This window comes from Gobio gobio (assembly GCF_949357685.1).
Source record: "Gobio gobio genome assembly, chromosome: 9".
NCBI lineage: Eukaryota > Metazoa > Chordata > Actinopteri > Cypriniformes > Gobionidae > Gobio > Gobio gobio.
The window spans coordinates 57,934,692-57,956,183 of NC_137115.1; the positions used below are offsets into that span (position 1 = coordinate 57,934,692).

The 21,492-nt window shown below is 41.2% G+C and overlaps 2 protein-coding genes across 3 annotated transcripts in view; one reads left to right on the top strand and one right to left on the bottom strand.

The window, feature by feature from the left end:
* The window catches only part of LOC307131460 (ATPase family gene 2 protein homolog B-like), a 26,117-nt gene extending 5,591 nt beyond the window's left edge, over positions 1 to 20,526 (top strand). Inside the window, exons 2-8 of one of the 2 annotated variants that reach the window (XM_079825127.1) lie at positions 1 to 534; positions 5,409 to 5,591; positions 8,604 to 8,756; positions 11,840 to 12,049; positions 15,972 to 16,205; positions 18,095 to 18,229; positions 20,228 to 20,526. The exon at positions 1 to 534 is cut by the window's left edge and continues 557 nt beyond it. In XM_079825127.1, the coding sequence (XP_079681253.1) occupies positions 1 to 534; positions 5,409 to 5,591; positions 8,604 to 8,756; positions 11,840 to 12,049; positions 15,972 to 16,205; positions 18,095 to 18,229; positions 20,228 to 20,275 (1,497 nt within the window). In that variant the 3' untranslated portion in view covers positions 20,276 to 20,526. Of the gene's footprint in view, positions 535 to 5,408; positions 5,592 to 8,603; positions 8,757 to 11,839; positions 12,050 to 15,971; positions 16,206 to 18,094; positions 19,141 to 20,227 lie in introns of those variants that run through there. The other variant, XM_079825126.1, reaches the window with a different exon arrangement.
* The window catches only part of LOC307131457 (cytochrome P450 1A1-like), a 174,793-nt gene that overhangs the window by 100,659 nt on the left and 52,642 nt on the right, over positions 1 to 21,492 (bottom strand).

Sequence of the window (21,492 nt, forward strand, 5' to 3'; positions counted from 1 at the left end):
ATCCACCCCGTCCAGAACCTGCGGAGCCGGCGGGGCCCGGTGGAGGCCCTGGGCGAGGTGGAGCCGGTGTTCGCGGCGCTGAGAGACATGATCACGCTTCCTCTGCGGTACCCGCGGGCCCTCCGCCAGCTGGGCGTGTCCTGCCCCCGAGGGCTGCTCCTGATTGGCCCGCCCGGCGTGGGGAAGACCCGGCTGGTGCGGGCCGTCGCTCAGGGCACCGGGGCCGCGCTGGTGACGGTGAACGGGCCGGGGGTCACGGGGTCGCGACCCGGGGAGAGCGAGGAGAACCTGCGGGCGGTGTTCGCTCAGGCGCGGGCGGAGGCGGAGGACGGCCCGTGTGTTCTGCTCATCGATGAGATCGACTCGCTGTGCCCGCGGCGGACGGGCAGCGCCCCGGAGAACCGGCTGGTGGCTCAGCTGCTGACCCTGATGGACGCCATCGGGAGCCATGAGGGCTTCGTCATCATCGGAGCCACCAACCGACCGGACGCTCTCGACCCGGCGCTCCGCAGGCCCGGGAGGTTCGACAGAGAGGTACTTGCACATAAATATACATAAATATGAGTAGTGATCGACTAATATCGTTTTTTTTAGTACCGATAATTTTTGTTTTTTTGTGCCCGATAACCGATATACAGAACCGATATTGTTTTTTTTTAGAACCAATATTGATATTATTATTTTTTATGTGCCCGAGAACCAATATTGATTTTTTTTTTTTTTTTGAACCGAAAACTATATTATTATTTTTTTATGTGCCCGATAACCGATATACAGAACCGATATTGATTTGTTTTTTTTGTTTTTTGGAACCGATACGATAATTTTTTTTTTTTTATGTGCCCGATAACCGATATACAGAACCGATATTGTTTTTTTTTGTTTGTTTTTAGAACCTAAACCGATAATTTAGTTTTTTTGTGCCCGATAACCGAAATACAGAACCGATATTGTTTTTTTGGGGGGGTTTTTTTAGAACCTAAACCGATAATTTAGTTTTTTTGTGCCCGATAACCGAAATACAGAACCGATATTGTTTTTTTTTTGTTTTTTTTTAGAACCTAAACCGATAATTTAGTTTTTTTGTGCCCGATAACCGAAATACAGAACCGATATTGATTATTTTTTTTTATTTTTTTACCGATACCGATATTTTTTTTTTTTTTTTATGTGCCCGATAACCGATATTGATTTTTTTTTTTTTTTTTTTTTTTTTTAGAACCGATACCGGTAATTTTTTTATTTTTTTTGCCCGATAACTGATATACAGAACCGATATTGATCTTTTTTTTTTTTTTTTTTTTTACCGAAACCGATACATTTTTTTATGTGCCCGATAACCGATATACAGAATCGATATGTTTTTTTTTTTTTTTTAGAACCGATACCGATCGTTTTTGTTTATTTGTGCCCGATAACCGATATACAGAACCGATATTTATTAAGTTGGCTTGAGAGAGCCAACTTACTGAAATCCTATTGTCTTCTGATCCTAAAATGTACAACTGTAACTCCTCCTTAACTCTACAAAACTCCAAACTTGGCTCAGAACTTCTGCATAACTGATAAGACTTAAGGTTTTCCTAAAATTGACGATCAAAACTTGGACCTGGTGCTCCGGAGGCCCGGGAGGTTCGACAGAGAGGTACTTACATATAAATCTATACGAGTAGTGATCAACCGATATTGATTTTTTTTTTTTTTTAGAACCGATACCGATCTTTTTTTTCTTTTTTTTTGTGCCCTATAACCGATATTTATTAGAGCCATCCTATTGTCTTCTGACCCTAAAATTTACAACTGTAACTCCTCCTTAACTCTACAAACTCCAAACTCGGCTCAGAACTTCAGCATGTTCTGATTTAGCGTGCTATATCTCTATCTCTATTCTAACTGATAAGACTTACGGTTTTCCTAAAATTGACGATCAAAACTTGGAAAAATCCATTGACGGAATGTTTAAATGAGCCAAGACTATTCAAACTCCAACTGACAAAATTCAAATGTTGACAGTTGGAGAGGCTCATCAGATCCATTAACTGCCATTCTGTGCTATTTCTAAACCACCGACACTCACTTACCTTCCATTCTATCTGTTTATAATATAGAGGTACTTAAATATAAATCTATAATAGCAGGGTTTTTCCTGGGTCAAAAATGGTCTTCGGTGGTGGCTGACAGACATGGTCATCCATACACACACACACACACACACACACACACACACACACACACAGTAAAAAAGTCCCCTACCCACGTGATCTGCAAGCGCAACACTGACAATACATTTTAAATACATTTCACGGGAGGTTCGACAGAGAGGTAATTAACCCTATGGGGTACTTTGGGTCAAAAATGACCCGAAGCGTTTTATAATAAATAAATAAAAATCGTAGCTTCATCGGAATGGTCCGAAACTTGGTGACTTTATTGGTACTTGGTATATGAACACACAAGGAAATGGATTTGAAAAGTCTAAGTGGTCGTCGTAAAAAAAAATAGTCACACTCAGGACCTTCGGGTCAAAAATGACCCCCATAGGAAATTAATGGGAAATTTGCAAAAATATGAAAATACAGAGTTTTTTTGTGCGCAAAAGCTACAAATCAGCCAGGATGCAGAAAAAAGGACTCAACAGTGAAGATCTCTAAAACATCAAGAGTGCAAAACAGACAAATACACTCACACACACACACACACACACACACACACAAAAACACACACACAAATTAACGCGTGCCATTCCAAAAGCTAGTTGTGTTGTGTGTGTGTGTGTGTGTGTTTTTGTCTGTTTTGCACTCTTGATATTTTAGAGATCTTCACTGTTGAGTCTTTTTTTCTGCATTCTGGCTGATTTGTAGATTGTATGCACAAAAAAACTGTATTTTCATATTTCCCATTCATTTCCTATGGGGGTCATTTTTGAACCGAAGGTCCTGAGTGTGACTTTTTTTTTTTTTTGGGAGGGGTGGGTGTTCATATACCAAGTACCAATAAAGTCACCAAGTTTCGGACCATTCTGATCGTAAGATTATTGTAGAGTCACTGTGGTGAGATGGACTTTGTAATGATGTTTTTAGTGCCTTTTATGGGTCTTGTGAGTGTAAATGTACTGAATGCCAATGGAGGCCTATCTGAAGCCTTTCTCAGCATCAGCTTTACACTAAAATATCTTCATTTGTGTCTGAAGATGAACGGAGGTCTGACGGGTGTCCAACCACATGAGGCTCAGTCATTAATGACACAATTTACAGTTTTGGGTGAACTAACCCTTTAATGACGTTTTATCAGGACACTTGTCCATCGGGCAAGTAAAATTCTCTTTCACTTGCCCCTTCAAAAAATCCACTTGTCCGGGACAAGCGTTAATGTCGAGCCCTGGCTTAAGTGTTGTAGAGCTTGTAGTATTAATTTCCACATGCAGTTACACATTGTTGGTTAAAAACATTGAGTGGCTGGTAGATTTTGAAATGTCCACAGTGGCCGGTGGAGAGAGTTAAAGGGTTAGTTCACCCAAAACTGTAAATTGTGTGATGAATGACTGAGCCTCATGTGGTTGGACACCCGTCAGACCTCCGTTCATCTTCAGACACAAATGAAGATATTTTAGTGTAAATCTGATGCTCTGAAAGGCCTCCATTGGCTCAACTTTACACTCTCAAGGCTCTTAAAAGACACTAAAGACTAAAGTTACAAAGTCCATCTCACTACAGCGGCTCTACAATAACTTTATGAAGACGAGAATAGTTTCTGTGCGCAAAAAAACCCTAAATAACGACTTATATAGAGATGACGATTTCAAAACACGGCATCATAAAGCTTCAGAGTGTTATGAATCAGTGAGTCGATTCAGCGGTTTGGAGCATTATGAGTCAGTGAGTCGATTCAGCGGTTCAGAGCGTTATGAATCACTGAGCCGAATGATGATTCGGATCGCATGTCAAACTGCTGAAATTTGGCGCTCCAAACCGCTGAATCGACTCACTGATTCATAACACTCTGAACCGCTGAATCGACTCACTGACTCATAATGCTCCAAACCGCTGAATCGACTCACTGATTCATAACACTCTGAACCGCTGAATCGACTCACTGACTCATAATGCTCCAAACCGCTGAATCGACTCACTGATTCATAACGCTCTGAACCGCTGAATCGACTCACTGATTCATAACGCTCCTGACTCATAACGTTCTGAACCGCTGAATCGACTCACTGATTCATAATGCTCCAAACCGCTGAATCGACTCACTGATTCATAACGCTCTGAACCGCTGAATCGACTCACTGATTCATAACGCTCTGAACCGCTGAATCGACTCACTGATTCATAATGCTCCAAACCGCTGAATCGTCTCACTGATTCATAACGCTCTGAACTGCTGAATCGACTCACTGATTCATAACACTCTGAACCGCTGAATCGACTCACTGATTCATAGCGCTCTGAACCGCTGAATCGACTCACTGATTCATAACGCTCCTGACTCATAACGCTCTGAACCGCTGAATCGACTCACTGATTCATAATGCTCCAAACCGCTGAATCGACTCACTGATTCATAACGCTCTGAACCGCTGAATCGACTCACTGATTCATAACGCTCCTGACTCATAACGCTCTGAACCGCTGAATCGACTCACTGATTCATAATGCTCCAAACCGCTGAATCGACTCACTGATTCATAACGCTCTGAACCGCTGAATCGACTCACTGATTCATAACGCTCTGAACCGCTGAATCGACTCACTGATTCATAATGCTCCAAACCGCTGAATCGACTCACTGATTCATAACGCTCTGAACCGCTGAATCGACTCACTGATTCATTACGCTCTGAACCGCTGAATCGACTCACTGATTCATAACGCTCTGAACCGCTGAATCGACTCACTGATTCATAACGCTCTGAACCGCTGAATCGACTCACTGATTCATAACGCTCTGAAGCTTCATGAGGCTGTGTTTTGAAATCGTCATCACTATATAAGTCGTTATTTAGGGTTTTTTTGCGCACAGAAACTATTCTCGTCTTCATAAAGTTATTGTAGAGCCGCTGTAGTGAGATGGACTTTGTAACTTTAGTCTTTAGTGTCTTTTAAGGGTCTTGAGAGTGTAAAGTTGAGCCAATGGAGGCCTTTCAGAGCATCAGATTTACACTAAAATATCTTCATTTGTGTCTGAAGATGAACGGAGGTCTGACGGGTGTCCAACCACATGAGGCTCAGTCATTAATGACACAATTTACAGTTTTGGGTGAACTAACCCTTTGAGTGTTGTAGAGCTTGTAGTATTAATTTCCACATGCAGTTACACATTGTTGGTTAAAAGCATTGAGTGGCTGGTAGATTTTGAAATGTCCACAGTGGCCGGTGGAGAGTTGATGTCCGCCCGTGTGTCGGCAGGTGGTGATGGGCGCGCCGTCGCTGCTGCAGCGGGCAGATATCCTGAGGTGTGTGTGCCAGCAGATGCCGCTCTGCCCTGATGTGGACCTGAACGCTGTGGCTGAAATGACCTGTGGATTCGTCGGAGCGGATCTGAGCGCGCTCAGTCGAGAGGCGGCGCTGCAGGCCATGAGACACTCGCCGGTACGAGCACTCGTAGAAATACACAAGAAAGCCTAGATGTCACCTGGCGGCCATCTTGTCTCAGTCCGCTCGCTCACTCATTGTGTTTTAATGGTGCGTTTACTTTTTAAAATAACCATAACTTGCTATATTTTCTACCGATTTTCAAACGGCTTGGTTTGTTATAAACATCAGAGATGTAGTTATGACGAGGGATCGACCGATATGGATTTTTTAGTAGCGATACCGATTTTTTTTTTTCATCAGCTTTAGCCGATGACCGATACAGGCTGCCGATTTTCTTTTTTTTGCCGATACTGCTTTTGCTCCCTCAATTTACAACATAAAAATGACACAATGATCAGGATGATAACAATTTAAAATTTACAATTTAAAAAAGGAACATTTATCGAACTAAAAAAAACAATATAACAAATAGTAAAAACAGGTGAGGTAGAACGAAAAAAAAAGAGTTCAGTGGTGAAAATAAATATTTAAGCATAAATAAAATAATGACACTATTGCACACAGTATCAACAAGCGAGCAGCATAATAAAGTGCACACTGACTGGACTATACTTCATTTACAACTATTTACAACCTAGTCATTTAATGGCTACACTCTAAAAAATGCTGGGTTAAAAATAACCCAAGCTGGCTTGAATATGGACTAACCCAGCAATTGGGTTGTTTTGACCCAGCGGTTGGGTTAAATGTTAGTCCATTAACATTTTCAACCCAACTTGGGTTGTTTTTAACCCAGCATGTTTTAGAGTGTAGGTGCACTTCACTGAATCTCTTGTAGAGCAACACCAGCGGTAATTCAGGAGAAAATCTCCCAATGCTCCACGTGAAGCTTCAGTCTTTCCACCTTTTACAATCGTGTCAATTCTCAATTGATTTTGATTAATATGCGCGAGGGAGAGCGAGAGAGTTTGAAGACGGTGAGAGCTGCCCTGTGGACGCCTGTCTGGAAATAATGCAGGGAAAAATATCGACGAACGCAGCAGCCTTATATCGGCCGATACACGTAAAAATACACGCAATTATCGACCCGATATATCGGTCTAACACTAATCCAGGATAGGGCTGCAACTACGAAAATACGTCGTGGACGCGTCACATTATTTACGTTCTAGAATAGAACAGATCTAGAATAATGAAAATGCATTTTCATTGGTTTTCACACTGCCGGTGTTCGTCTCGCGCAACTGAACCGTGGCGTGTGTATTGTAAATACAGACGAATATTGTCCATTCGGTCACATTTTTCCGGTGTTCTTGTATACAGGTAGTTTACATGATTAAAGTAACATTAAAGTTAAGATATGCCTCTAGTTTTAATCATTTAAATGTGTCTTTGAAGTTTGGGCAAACACTTCTGGCAGCTTTAGTCGTTGTTTACGCACATGTATATCTTCAAAATAGACGACTAGTTCTACATTAACACTGCTGAAAGCTCCTGTATGTGAACCTTTTGCAGATTAATACAAGTGTATTTTCATTTACTATTGACACAAATCAATAAGTAAATCATACTCAACTATTATAGTAAACAACATTTCCTAATTTGGCCTACTCTGTATACATTTTATGATGAATAGTATCATTAGTTATACATAATGTTTAAAATGCTTGTGTTTAATATATTTCATTATAAAATGGCTTAAGTACACTACCCTCCCTGAAATACAATTAATATTGTTGTCATTCATTGATTTCATGTTAAAATAATATACAAATTCACTACCCTCTTTGAAATACAATAATCAGTAAAAAAGAATCATCAGATTAATCCGGAAAAAGAATCATTAGATTAGTCGACTAATCGAAAAAGAATCATTAGAATAGTTGACTAAACAAAACAAAATCATTAGATTAGGCGACTAATTGAAAATAATCATTAGATTAGTCGGCAAATCGAAAAGAATCGCTAGACTAGGCGACTAAACGGGAAACAAGCATTAGATTAGTTGACTAAGCGGAAAACAACCATCAGATCAGGCGACCAATCGGAAAATAAGCATTAGATTAGACGGCTAATCGAAAAAGAATCGATAGACTAGCCGACTAAAAGGAAATAATCATTAGATTAGTCGACTAACCGAAAAACAACCATTAGATTAGTCGACTAAGCGGAAAAAAAATTATTTGATTAGTCGACTAACCGAAAAACAACCATTAGATTAGTCGACTAAGCGAAAAACAACCATTAGATTAGTCGACTAAGCGAAAAACAACCATTAGATTAGTCGACTAAGCGAAAAATAATCATTAGATTGGTCGGCTAATCAGAAAAGAATCGATAGGCTAGGTGACTAAAATAAGCATGAGATTAGGTGACCAATCGAAAAATAATAATTCGATTAGTCAGCTAATCGAAAAAGAATCGATAGACTAGTCGACTAAATGAAAATAAGCACTAGATTAGTTGACTAATCGAAAACAATCATTAGATTAGGCGACTAAGCGAAAAATAATCATCAGATTAGCCGGCTAATCGAAAAATAATCGTTAGATTAGTCGGCCAAGTGAAAAATAAGCATTAGATTAGTTGACTAAGCGAAAAACAATCATTAGATTAGGAGACTAGTCGGAAAACAAGCACTAGATTAGGCAACTAAGCAAAAAACTATCATCAGATTAGGCGACTACCTGAAAAATAATCGGTAGATTAGTCGACTAAAAGGAAAAATAATCACCAGATTAGTCGACTAATTGAGAAAATAATCGATTGATTAGTCGACACAAAAAATTATCGTTAGTTGCAGCTCTAATCCAGAATTATAGCCACGTCAATAACGTGTGTAAGAAGCCAAACCAGAGAAGCGAGATAAGAGTATTTGAGTTCAGATCACTCGCCTTACATCAGGCACCAAAGAGCCCTGCCTGTGACAAGATGGCCGCCGGTGACAAGATGGCCGCCGCTGATGACGTTAGAGATCTAGCCTTTATATGTATATCTATGGTTCACTGATGTTTTACCCATAAGCCTCTGGTTTGTTCTGGTGTTGTGATGCGCTGTGGGCGTCAGGCGGGCGAGTCGGTGTCGATGCAGCACTTCCTGCGGGCGCTGAGGCTGGTTCAGCCGTCGTGTTTGAGGAGCGCCGCAGGAGTCACGGACCTCAGACCCGTCCGCTGGGAGCAGATCGGGGGCCTGGAGGACGTCAAGCTCAAACTCAAACAGGTACAAGCAGGGCTCATTTTGACAGCATATTTTGATTTAGTTTTAGTCATAGTCTTTTTACTAAAATGCCATTTAGTTTTAGTCATATTTTAGTCACCTGAATTGTTTTTAGTATAATGCTGCGTTCACACCAAACGCTAATAGAGCGTCAAAATCGCGTCTACCGCGTCTAGTTTCACGCGCGAACATTTTGAATGCATTCGCGCGTCCGCAGCGAGTTGGACGCGCGTAGAAATCGAGCGTTTGAAGCGAAATTGACGCGCGTTCAAGGCACTCCAGGAGAAATATGTCATAAAACACCACTGCCTCTTTTCATTTTCATTAAAAATATATTAAGCATTAATAGCCACACAAATGTGGTCCAGGCAACTCCTACATTATCTTCACTGCATGTATGTTTAAATATCCTTAAAATATAAAGTTATGAAACTTCTCTTTGCCCTCAGTCAAAACGATTTGGCAGACAACAAATTATAGATTCATGAGAGCAAAGATCGGCCGTTAGATCAACACAAGATGCACCACTACAGGACATCAGAGCAGCGGCAGATGCAGAAGGACTGGCTGAGGAAAGGCTGCTCTCGCTGGGGTTAATGAGCGCTGATCGCCTGGTGATCCACTGGAGCTCACAACTCCAAAAACACAAGATTATTTTTTTTAAATAGGAGCTCTCTTTATAAATAAACCACAGATTTGAGCTTTAAACAACTACATTCCCACTTGAAAAAGTCTTAAAACTACATTTTGTGACACAATAGTACTATTTTTAATTTATGCAGGGTTTCTCATACACGTCGCTTCACCATGTGACAGCAGCGAGCAGGCTCCTGATTGGTTAACGCGGCGCGAATTGACGCCAAAGTTCAAATGTTTCAACTCGGGCGTCAGACGCGAATTCGTTTCAAACGCGTGAATGCACAAAAGCAACACTCGCGTGTAACGCGCAAGACGCTCAATTCGCGCGAACTGGATGCGCGAATGAGGTGGATTCGCGTCCTTCGCGCAGCGCGAAACGCGCCTTCCGCGCCGCGGGACCTCCAGACGCGCGTCAACGCGCCTTTCCATTGACTTAACATTGAAATCACTCGCGCCAGACGCTCAATTCGCGTTTGGTGTGAACGCAGCATCAGTCTAGTTTTAGTCGACTAAATATCATAAGATTTTAGTCGTCTAAATCTACAGTAGATTTAGTCTCCTAAGATCTAATGAGCTTAGTTAAATTGTAATACATTAAGCATTTAAGCATTACATAACCGACTGTCACTTGAACTGACATTTTGACATCATTTTGTTTTTTACATTAAAAATACACGAAAAAGAGCTCCATTCACTTTTTTGTTTGTTTTTAAAAACATCTAAATAGTTTGTATAACTTTGTATTTCTGTTTTAGTTAGTATATCATGTTAAGCTAAAGCTTCAAATAAGTTTATTTATTTTGTTTAATTTCAGTTAACATTTATTTAATTTCAAGTAATGAAGATTTTCTTTAAATGGTTTTAGTGAACTATTATAACCCTGATACTTTATTGAATATGTGTCAAATACTGGTCTTTCCTCCTGAATATAAATTAAATGGGAATTAAATTAAATACAGTTTATTGTGTAAGCAAAAACGAATATATAATGCGTGACTTGTAATTATAAACAAGCTGGAAATACACCAGGACTCTTATTTTGAAATGTCTGCGCCTCTATTGCAGTTGCAGGAGCTCATTCAAGTTCAGATGAGGAGATAAAATATGCATCGTTACAACCGTCTAAAACATATTACTATATAAACATCGTAAAGTAAACATTGTGATTATTCATCAGCATTAGTTCATAAACACTGGTCTGGCATAAGTGTGTGTTATTGATTGAGCCGCTCTGGAGCTGGATTGGGTGTGTGTGTGTGTGTGTGTGTGTTATTGATTGAGCCGCTCTGGAGCTGGATTGGGGGTGTGTGTGTGTGTGTGTGTGTTATTGATTGAGCCGCTCTGGAGCTGGATTGGGTGTGTGTGTGTGTGTGTGTGTGTGTGTTATTGATTGAGCCGCTCTGGAGCTGGATTGGGGGTGTGTGTGTGTGTGTGTGTGTGTGTGTGTGTGTGTGTGTGTGTGTGTGTGTGTTATTGATTGAGCCGCTCTGGAGCTGGATTGGGTGTGTGTGTGTGTGTGTGTGTGTGTGTGTGTGTGTGTGTGTGTGTGTGTGTGTGTGTTATTGATTGAGCCGCTCTGGAGCTGGATTGGGGGTGTGTGTGTGTGTGTGTGTGTGTGTGTTATTGATTGAGCCGCTCTGGAGCTGGATTGGGGGTGTGTGTGTGTGTGTGTGTGTGTGTGTGTTATTGATTGAGCCGCTCTGGAGCTGGATTGGGGGTGTGTGTGTGTGTGTGTGTTATTGATTGAGCCGCTCTGGAGCTGGATTGGGGGTGTGTGTGTGTGTGTGTGTGTGTGTGTGTGTGTGTGTGTGTGTGTGTGTGTGTTATTGATTGAGCCGCTCTGGAGCTGGATTGGGTGTGTGTGTGTGTGTGTGTGTGTGTGTGTGTGTGTGTGTGTGTGTGTGTGTGTGTGTGTGTGTGTGTGTGTGTGTTATTGATTGAGACGCTCTGGAGCTGGATTGGGTGTGTGTGTGTGTGTGTGTGTGTTATTGATTGAGCCGCTCTGGAGCTGGATTGGGGGTGTGTGTGTGTGTGTGTGTGTGTGTGTGTGTGTGTGTGTGTGTGTGTGTGTGTGTTATTGATTGAGCCGCTCTGGAGCTGGATTGGGGGTGAGCCGTGTTTTCCAGCGGTTCGATCAGCATCTGTTACACAGGATATATCAGTTCTGACTGGATCTCTTCCCTAATCGTCCCTTCCTAACATTTTCATCTCGTTTTTATTTGTTGACAAAAATGACCGTTGATTTTGTTAGTTTTTGGCATCCAACACTAGTTTTTATTTAGTTATCGTCTCGTTTTCATCAGTGAAAAAAGGTCATTGACGAAAATTATGACAAATTATTCGTCAACGAAATGAACACTGTGCACGAGTTCCCTCTGTCCCGCGTCTTCTGTTCTTCTGTTCTTCTGTTCTTCTGTTCTGTTGCGTGACGCTTCTCTTGTGCCCAGAGCATCGAGTGGCCCATGAGGTTCCCCGAGGCGCTGGTGCGGATGGGCGTGGCCCGGCCCAGAGGAGTTCTGCTGTACGGCCCGCCCGGCTGTGCCAAGACCACGCTGGTGAAAGCAGCCGCCTCTTCCTCACACTGCACCTTCCTCTCCCTCAGCGGAGCTCAGCTCTTCTCGCCTTATGTGGGAGACTCAGAGAAAACACTGGCACAGGTGCGACTGCACACACTTAAAGGGACAGTTCACCCTAAAATTAGAATGACCCCATGATTTACTCATCATAGGTGTGTGTGACATTCTTCTCTCAGACAAACACATTATATTAATAATGTCCTGGCTCTTCCAAGCTTTATAATGACAGTGAAGTCTATAAAATGGCATCTGTCCATCATAAAAGTGCATCTGTCCATCATAAAAGTGCATCTGTCCATCATAAAAGTGCATCTATCCATCATAAAAGTGCATCTGTCCATCATAAAAGAGCATCTGTCCATCATAAAAGTTCATCCGTCCATCATAATAGTGCATCTGTCCATCATAAAAGTGCATCCGTCCATCATAAAAGTGCATCTGTCCATCATAAAAGAGCATCTGTCCATCATAATAGTGCATCTGTCCATCATAAAAGTGCATCTGTCCATCATAAAAGAGCATCTGTCCATCATAAAAGAGCATCTGTCCATCATAAAAGTGCATCTGTCCATCATAAAAGAGCATCTGTCCATCATAAAAGAGCATCTGTCCATCATAAAAGTGCATCCGTCCATCATAAAAGTGCATCCGTCCATCATAAAAGTGCATCCGTCCATCATAATAGTGTATCCGTCCATCATAAAAGTGCATCTGTCCATCATAATAGTGCATCCGTCCATCATAAAAGTGCATCTGTCCATCATAATAGTGCATCCGTCCATCATAATAGTGCATCCGTCCATCATAATAGTGCATCCGTCCATCATAAAAGTGCATCTGTCCATCATAAAAGTGCATCCATCATAAAAGTGCATCCGTCCATCATAAAAGTGCATCTGTCCATCATAATAGTGCATCCGTCCATCATAATAGTGCATCCGTCCATCATAAAAGTGCATCCGTCCATCATAATAGTGCATCCGTCCATCATAATAGTGCATCCGTCCATCATAATAGTGCATCCGTCCATCATAAAAGTGCATCCGTCCATCATAATAGTGCATCTGTCCATCATAATAGTGCATCCGTCCATCATAAAAGAGCATCCGTCCATCATAATAGTGCATCTGTCCATCATAATAGTGCATCCGTCCATCATAAAAGTGCATCCGTCCATCATAATAGTGCATCCGTCCATCATAAAAGTGCATCCGTCCATCATAAAAGTGCATCCATCATAAAAGAGCATCTGTCCATCATAATAGTGCATCCATCCATCATAAAAGTGCATCCATCATAAAAGTGCATCCATCATAAAAGTGCATCCATCATAAAAGTGCATCCATCATAAAAGTGCATCTATCCATCATAAAAGTGCATCCGTCCATCATAATAGTGCATCCATCATAAAAGTGCATCCATCATAAAAGTGCATCTATCCATCATAAAAGTGCATCCGTCCATCATAAAAGTGCATCCATCATAAAAGTGCATCCATCATAAAAGTGCATCTATCCATCATAAAAGTGCATCCATCATAAAAGTGCATCTGTCCATCATAATAGTGCATCCATCCATCATAAAAGTGCATCCATCATAAAAGTGCATCCATCATAAAAGTGCATCCATCATAAAAGTGCATCCATCATAAAAGTGCATCTATCCATCATAAAAGTGCATCCGTCCATCATAATAGTGCATCCATCATAAAAGTGCATCTGTCCATCATAATAGTGCATCCATCCATCATAAAAGTGCATCTATCCATCATAAAAGTGCATCCATCATAAAAGTGCATCTGTCCATCATAATAGTGCATCTATCCATCATAAAAGTGCATCCATCATAAAAGTGCATCTATCCATCATAAAAGTGCATCCGTCCATCATAATAGTGCATCCATCATAAAAGTGCATCTGTCCATCATAATAGTGCATCCATCCATCATAAAAGTGCATCTATCCATCATAAAAGTGCATCCATCATAAAAGTGCATCCATCATAAAAGTGCATCTGTCCATCATAAAAGTGCATCTATCCATCATAAAAGTGCATCCATCATAAAAGTGCATCTATCCATCATTAAAGTGCATCTATCCATCATAAAAGTGCATCCATCATAAAAGTGCATCTGTCCATCATAATAGTGCATCTGTCCATCATAATAGTGCATCTATCCATCATAAAAGTGCATCTGTCCATCATAATAGTGCATCCATCCATCATAAAAGTGCATCTATCCATCATAAAAGTGCATCTGTCCATCATAATAGTGCATCCATCATAAAAGTGCATCCATCATAAAAGTGCATCTATCCATCATAAAAGTGCATCTGTCCATCATAATAGTGCATCCATCCATCATAAAAGTGCATCTATCCATCATAAAAGTGCATCTGTCCATCATAATAGTGCATCCATCATAAAAGTGCATCCATCATAAAAGTGCATCTATCCATCATAAAAGTGCATCCATCATAAAAGTGCATCTGTCCATCATAAAAGTGCATCCATCATAATAGTGCATCCATCCATCATAAAAGTGCATCTATCCATCATAAAAGTGCATCTGTCCATCATAATAGTGCATCCATCATAAAAGTGCATCCATCATAAAAGTGCATCTATCCATCATAAAAGTGCATCTGTCCATCATAATAGTGCATCCATCCATCATAAAAGTGCATCTATCCATCATAAAAGTGCATCTGTCCATCATAAAAGTGCATCCATCCATCATAAAAGTGCATCTATCCATCATAAAAGAGCATCTGTCCATCATAAAAGTGCATCCATCATAAAAGTGCATCTATCCATCATAATAGTGCATCCATCCATCATAAAAGTGCATCTATCCATCATAAAAGTGCATCTGTCCATCATAATAGTGCATCCATCCATCATAAAAGTGCATCCATCATAAAAGTGCATCCATCATAAAAGTGCATCTATCCATCATAAAAGTGCATCCATCATAAAAGTGCATCTGTCCATCATAAAAGTGCATCCATCATAAAAGTGCATCTATCATAAAAGTGCATCTATCATAAAAGAGCATCCATCATAAAAGAGCATCTGTCTATCATAATAGTGCATCCATCATAAAAGTGCATCTGTCCATCATAAAAGTGCATCTATCCATCATAAAAGAGCATCTGTCCATCATAAAAGTGCATCTATCCATCATAAAAGTGCATCCATCATAAAAGAGCATCTGTCCATCATAAAAGAGCATCTGTCCATCATAAAAGAGCATCTGTCCATCATAATAGTGCATCCGTCCATCATAATAGTGCATCTGTCCATCATAAAAGTGCATCTGTCCATCATAAAAGTGCATCTGTCCATCATAAAAGTGCATCTATCCATCATAAAAGTGCATCCGTCCATCATAATAGTGCATCTGTCCATCATAATAGTGCATCTGTCCATCATAAAAGTGCATCTGTCCATCATAAAAGTGCATCTGTCCATCATAAAAGTGCATCTGTCCATCATAATAGTGTATCCGTCCATCATAATAGTGCATCTGTCCATCATAAAAGTGCATCCGTCCATCATAAAAGTGCATCTGTCCATCATAAAAGTGCATCTATCCATCATAAAAGTGCATCTATCCATCATAAAAGTGCATCTGTCCATCATAATAGTGTATCCGTCCATCATAATAGTGCATCTGTCCATCATAAAAGTGCATCCGTCCATCATAAAAGTGCATCTGTCCATCATAAAAGTGCATCTATCCATCATAAAAGTGCATCTATCCATCATAAAAGAGCATCTATCCATCATAAAAGTGCATCTATCCATCACTTTTATGGACTTCACTGCTATTATAAAGCTTGGAAGAGCCAGGACATTATATTATATTATATATGTTATATTAATATAACTATCCCTTTAACGCTGAGCTGACCGTCCCATCAATGACTGCTGGTGTTTTAGAGGAATATGTGATGTGTGTGTGTGTGTGTGTGTGTGTGTGTGTGTGTGTGTGGGTCAGGTGTTTGCTCGAGCCCGTGCGTGTGCGCCCTCCATCCTGTTCCTGGATGAGATCGACAGTCTCCTGGGCTCCCGAGGGCCCGGCCCTTCCTCTCACAGCGTGCAGGCGCAGGTTCTGTCCGTCCTGCTGACCGAGCTGGATGGGGTGGGCATTCGGACCCTGGAGAGGCGGAGCAGCGGAAGGAAGATCGCTCAGGCGGACGGAGGAGAGCCGGAGGAGGCCAGACTACATCAGGTCAGAGAAACAAACCTCAACGAAAGAGGGTTTCATTAAAGGGTTAGTTCAGCCAAAACTGTAAATTGTGTCATGAATGACTGAGCCTCATGTGGTTGGACACCCGTCAGACCTCCGTTCATCTTCAGACACAAATGAAGATATTTTAGTGTAAAGCTGATGCTGAGAAAGGCCTCCATTGGCTCAACTTTACACTCTCAAGACCCTTAAAAGACACTAAAGACTAAAGTTACAAAGTCCATCTCACTACAGCGGCTCTACAATAACTTTATGAAGACGACAATAGTTTCTGAGCGCAAAAAAACCCTAAATAACGACTTATATAGTGATGACGATTTCAAAACACTGCATCATGAAGCTTCGAAGCGTTATGAATCAGTGAGTCGATTCAGCGGTTCAGAGCGTAATGAATCAGTGAGTCGATTCAGCGGTTCAGAGTGTTATGAATCAGTGAGTCGATTCAGCGGTTCAGAGTGTTATGAATCAGTGAGTCGATTCAGTGGTTCAGAGTGTTATGAATCAGTGAGTCGATTCAGCGGTTCAGAGCGTTATGAATCAGTGAGTCGATTCAGCGGTTCAGAGTGTTATGAATCAGTGAGTCGATTCAGCGGTTCAGAGTGTTATGAATCAGTGAGTCGATTCAGCGGTTCAGAGTGTTATGAATCAGTGAGTCGATTCAGCGGTTCAGAGCGTTATGAATCAGTGAGTCGATTCAGCAGTTCAGAGCATTATGAATCATTGAGTCGATTCAACAGTTCAGAGCGTTATGAATCAGTGAGTCGATTCATGATTCGGATCGCGTGTCAAACCGCTGAAATCACGTGACTTTGGCGATTCAAACCGCTGAATCGACTCACTGATTCATAACACTCTGAACCGCTGAATCGACTCACTGATTCATAATGCTCTGAACTGCTGAATCGACTCACTGATTCATAACGCTCTGAACCGCTGAATCGACTCACTCATTCATAATGCTGTGAACCGCTGAATCGACTCACTGATTCATAACGCTCTGAACCGCTGATTCGACTCACTGATTCATAACGCTCTGAACAGCTGAATCGACTCACTGATTCATAACGCTCTGAACCGCTGAATCGACTCAATGATTCATAACGCTCTGAACCACTGAATCGACTCACTCATTCATAATGCTCTGAACCGCTGAATCGACTCACTGATTCATAATGCTCTGAACCGCTGATTCGACTCACTGACTCATAACGCTTTGAAGCTTCATGATGCTGTGTTTTCAAATCGTTCATCTCTATATAAGTCGTTATTTAGGGGGTTTTTTGCGAGGTCTGACGGGTGTCCAACCACATGAGGCTCAGTCATTAATGACAGAGTTTACATTTTTGGGTGAACTAACCCTTTAAAGGCACAGTGTGTAAGATCTCCTCTAGATCAGTGTTAGATATAAGTGCATCATCCCAAATGTGTCCCAGAATGTGTAAATCAGTGATTTACCGTATGTGTGTGTGTGTGTGTGCGCCGCCCATCAGTGACATCATCCCCGCGTGTTATTGTGTAGTAACCATGGCAGCACTAGCGGCGCTTTAATATCTGCTGTGTTTTATTAGCCACTGTTTGGATCATTGATGGACAGAAACTCCTCATTGTTCTCCAGCTCAACACAGTTAGTCTGATTGTGTAAATCTGCTGTTGTTGAAGCGCTCGCGGCAGAATAAAAGCTCCGCCCATTCGAGAGTCAAGACACGCCTCTGAGTCCAGTAATTACACACTGTGCCTTTAAAGTGACGGGAACATGTGCTTTATTGTCATGAATGTCACCTCTCTAACGGTGGAATAAGACCTGTACGTGTGTGAGTCATTCTTAAAGTGATGTTAACTGTGTGTGTGTGTGTGTGTGTGTGTGGTTTCAGATGGAACTGCAGGAAGTGTGTAATAAGGATGTTTTGATTGTGGCTGCCACTAATAGACCAGATGTTCTGGACAGTGCTTTGCTCCGACCGGGCCGGCTCGACCAGATTATATACGTCCCTCCTCCAGACCTCCAGGTGAGCCGTCCAATCGTCTCTTTCCAAACCCCACCCACTCCCTGTCCGTCAAAAATAAGCCACGCCCATTTCACTGGTTTATAGTCAAAGTGGGGCAAGCTGTCACTCACATGAGATCAGCCAATAGCAAACCACAACCATCCAATCAGTTCCCTCAGACACACTCAAGCCCCGCCTACATTTGTTCTTGTTTGTGAGGCGATTCACTCGATATACAGCACACTAGAGGAGGGACTTTACTATCGTATTGTGACGTATTACAACGCTTTAAGAAAAAAATGAGAGTGGACTTGAGAAGTGAGCGCTGTGTGCAGGAATAGAGGCAGGCTTGAACACGATTGGCTTAGCAATTACATACGTCATTTCCCATGGTGCACCTGTTCTGCCAAGTTGAAGAATGTAGGAGCACATTTAGAAACTATTTCTGCATTTATATATAAAACACACCCAGCAGCAGGGGTGTCCAAAGTCCGGCCTGGGGATGAATTTCAAACGTGTTTATTAAAATATATTATATAATTTACAGATTGTGCAGTTTCACACTGTCAACACAAGGTGGCAGCGCTAGACTTTAGGCCAGGGAAACAGCGCTACTCACAAATGTGTTTACTTGCTGAGTGTCTCGATCACATGACCACTAAACAGCCAATGAGAAGCGTTCGGCGTAGAGGTCTCTGGTACGAGCTGCACATCTCTGATTTAATGTAGTTTAAAGTGAAACAGCGCTGATTAATCAACACTAACATGCAAATCAGGAGAAACAGTTCAAATACTAGAACATCATTGATCATGATGGTAACACGGACTGTGACCGGGGGAGTTTGTCATAAATGTAGGATAATATCTCATTTTATTTCATTTGTAATGCAGACGTGTGTAATAAAGGCTAAATTACAGACTATTTTTGTCATAAACGTGCCGTTTTATGCATTTGTATTTATAATAGAGCTGTCTAAAGATTAATCGCATCCAAAATAAGTTTGTGTTTACATAATATATGTGTGTGTGTACTCTGTTCATTATTATTTATATATAAATACACACACATTCATGTATATATTTAAGAAATATTTGCATGTATATACATTTATATAATCTATAATAAATATAAATGTTTTATATATAAAAATTATATTTTTTTCTTAAATATATACATGAATGTGTGTGTATTTTATATATAAATAATAATTAACAGAGTACACACACATATATTATGTAAACACAAACTTTTATTTTGGATGCGATTAATCGCGATTAATCTTTTGACAGCCCTAATAAAGATGGATAAATAGTTTGTAATAAGACCAGTGGCATGCATTAACCCTTAATCGTCCCTCAGGGTTTACGTTTGAGGCCCTTGGGCTCAGATAGACCCCAAACTTTTACAGAGCGATTGCATAAGGAAATATAATTTTTTTACATGGAAAACTATATATCATTTTTTTTATTTACTTCTCAACTATACATTTATGCTGTGTTTTTGTGGGTATTTGGTAGTTTTTTACCTATTTGCTGCACAAATACCTAACAATGTCATAAATTGGCTCATTAAAAATTATTTTTTATGAAAAAATCACTTGAATGATGATCTTAATGTGTTAACGCTCTGTGTTAGGGATAGAATACCGCCATCTGTAGGTTTGTGGAAAAACTTTAGGAGAGAGAGAGAGAGAGAGAGAGAGAGAGAGAGAGAGAGAGAGAGAGAGAGAGAGAGAGAGAGAGAGAGAGAGAGAGGAGAGAGAGAGAGAGAGAGAGAGAGAGAGAGAGAGAGAGAGAGAGAGAGAGAGAGAGAGAGAGAGAGAGAGAGAGAGAGAGAGAGAGAGAGAGAGAGAGAGAGAGAGAGAGAGAGAGAGAGAGAGAGAGAGAGAGAGAGAGAGTCGTCACGGCAACCAACTGGCAGGTCATGATCCACATGAGCTCTTGAAAACTTTACAATTTTTTACAATTTTTTTACCTCTGGAGTAAGGCAAGTCTAATGAAACGTATATCAAACTGAAGATAAAAGCAAGAGGAATATTATACACCGAAATTACGCAGTTGGGATGAGAACTGGAGGAAAACTGGACAGAACAGAAGATACTGAAGATACTGAAGAATACTGGAATCAATCCACATCATTCACATCCAAAGAGCAGGCAAGAGTGAATCTCCATCTACACTGCATTTAAAAGACTGTTGGAAATTAATGAGACAGAACTAAAGAAAAAAGAAAGAAAGTTATTTCTTGTTAAGTTAATTATAATATAATATAGAAAACTAGCATACAGTATTAAAGTGACAGTTACAAAGTGACAGTTAAAGAAAACAAATCAAAACAAATCGAAACAAAACAATGGAAGCCATTGCAGGGGAGCCCCTCCCCCACTCCATCACATACCCACCGGCTATCAAGAGTGCAAAGGATAAGAAAGCCCATAAATACAGCCTGCTGAAGAACAACCCAGAGACTCTGATGGCAGACGTTTCACAAAAAGGGGACAGAGCCATCATCACTAATCTGCTCCTCTACACAGCAGACTGCAACCTTTGGCACAAGGTGATCTGTAAATATTACAAAAGCTACAGAAAACTAGGCATCTGTAATGGCAGACAAATTCAAATTTATGAAGAAGATGACACTAACAAGGCATATTTAACTGTGAACATCTATCATAATGGAACCATAATGTTCCAGGGGACTGAGCCATGTCTCAGCTCTGTCCAGGCAAACTTCCCCAGCCTAAAAGCTCTGGCAGAGGCTGAGAGACAAACACAAGGAGCTCCAGGAGACAGTGAAGCCCAGAGCTCAAGAGAGGGGCTGGAGGAGGCGGAGCCTAACCCTGCCAACTGCGACTCACAGCTGGAACAATCTGTCACTCAGATCAGAAACAGTCTCTCCCTACAAGAGGTGGAGCTGGTGGAGCTCAAGGAACTAACACTCTCCTATTCATCATCCAGTGAGCGCTTACAACACCTGGAAAATAAACTCAGTCACCTCACACAAGACTTCGAAGCAAATGTTAAGGAGATGAGAGGAGAGATAAGAAAACTGCAGCAGGACAGAGAGACCCTGAGTAAAGAAATAAAAACAGTCAAAGAGGAGCTGCTGCTCAGAGAAGAAGAGATACAAAACCTGAGAGAACAGGCAGAACGCCTCACACACACCTGCACGCAGCAGCAGCCCAGCTCTCCCTCCACCCAGACAGCAGCAGCAGCAGCAGCAGAATCCCACACTCTGACACCACAGTCCAGCGCTCCAGCAGCATCACTGATGCCACAGAGAG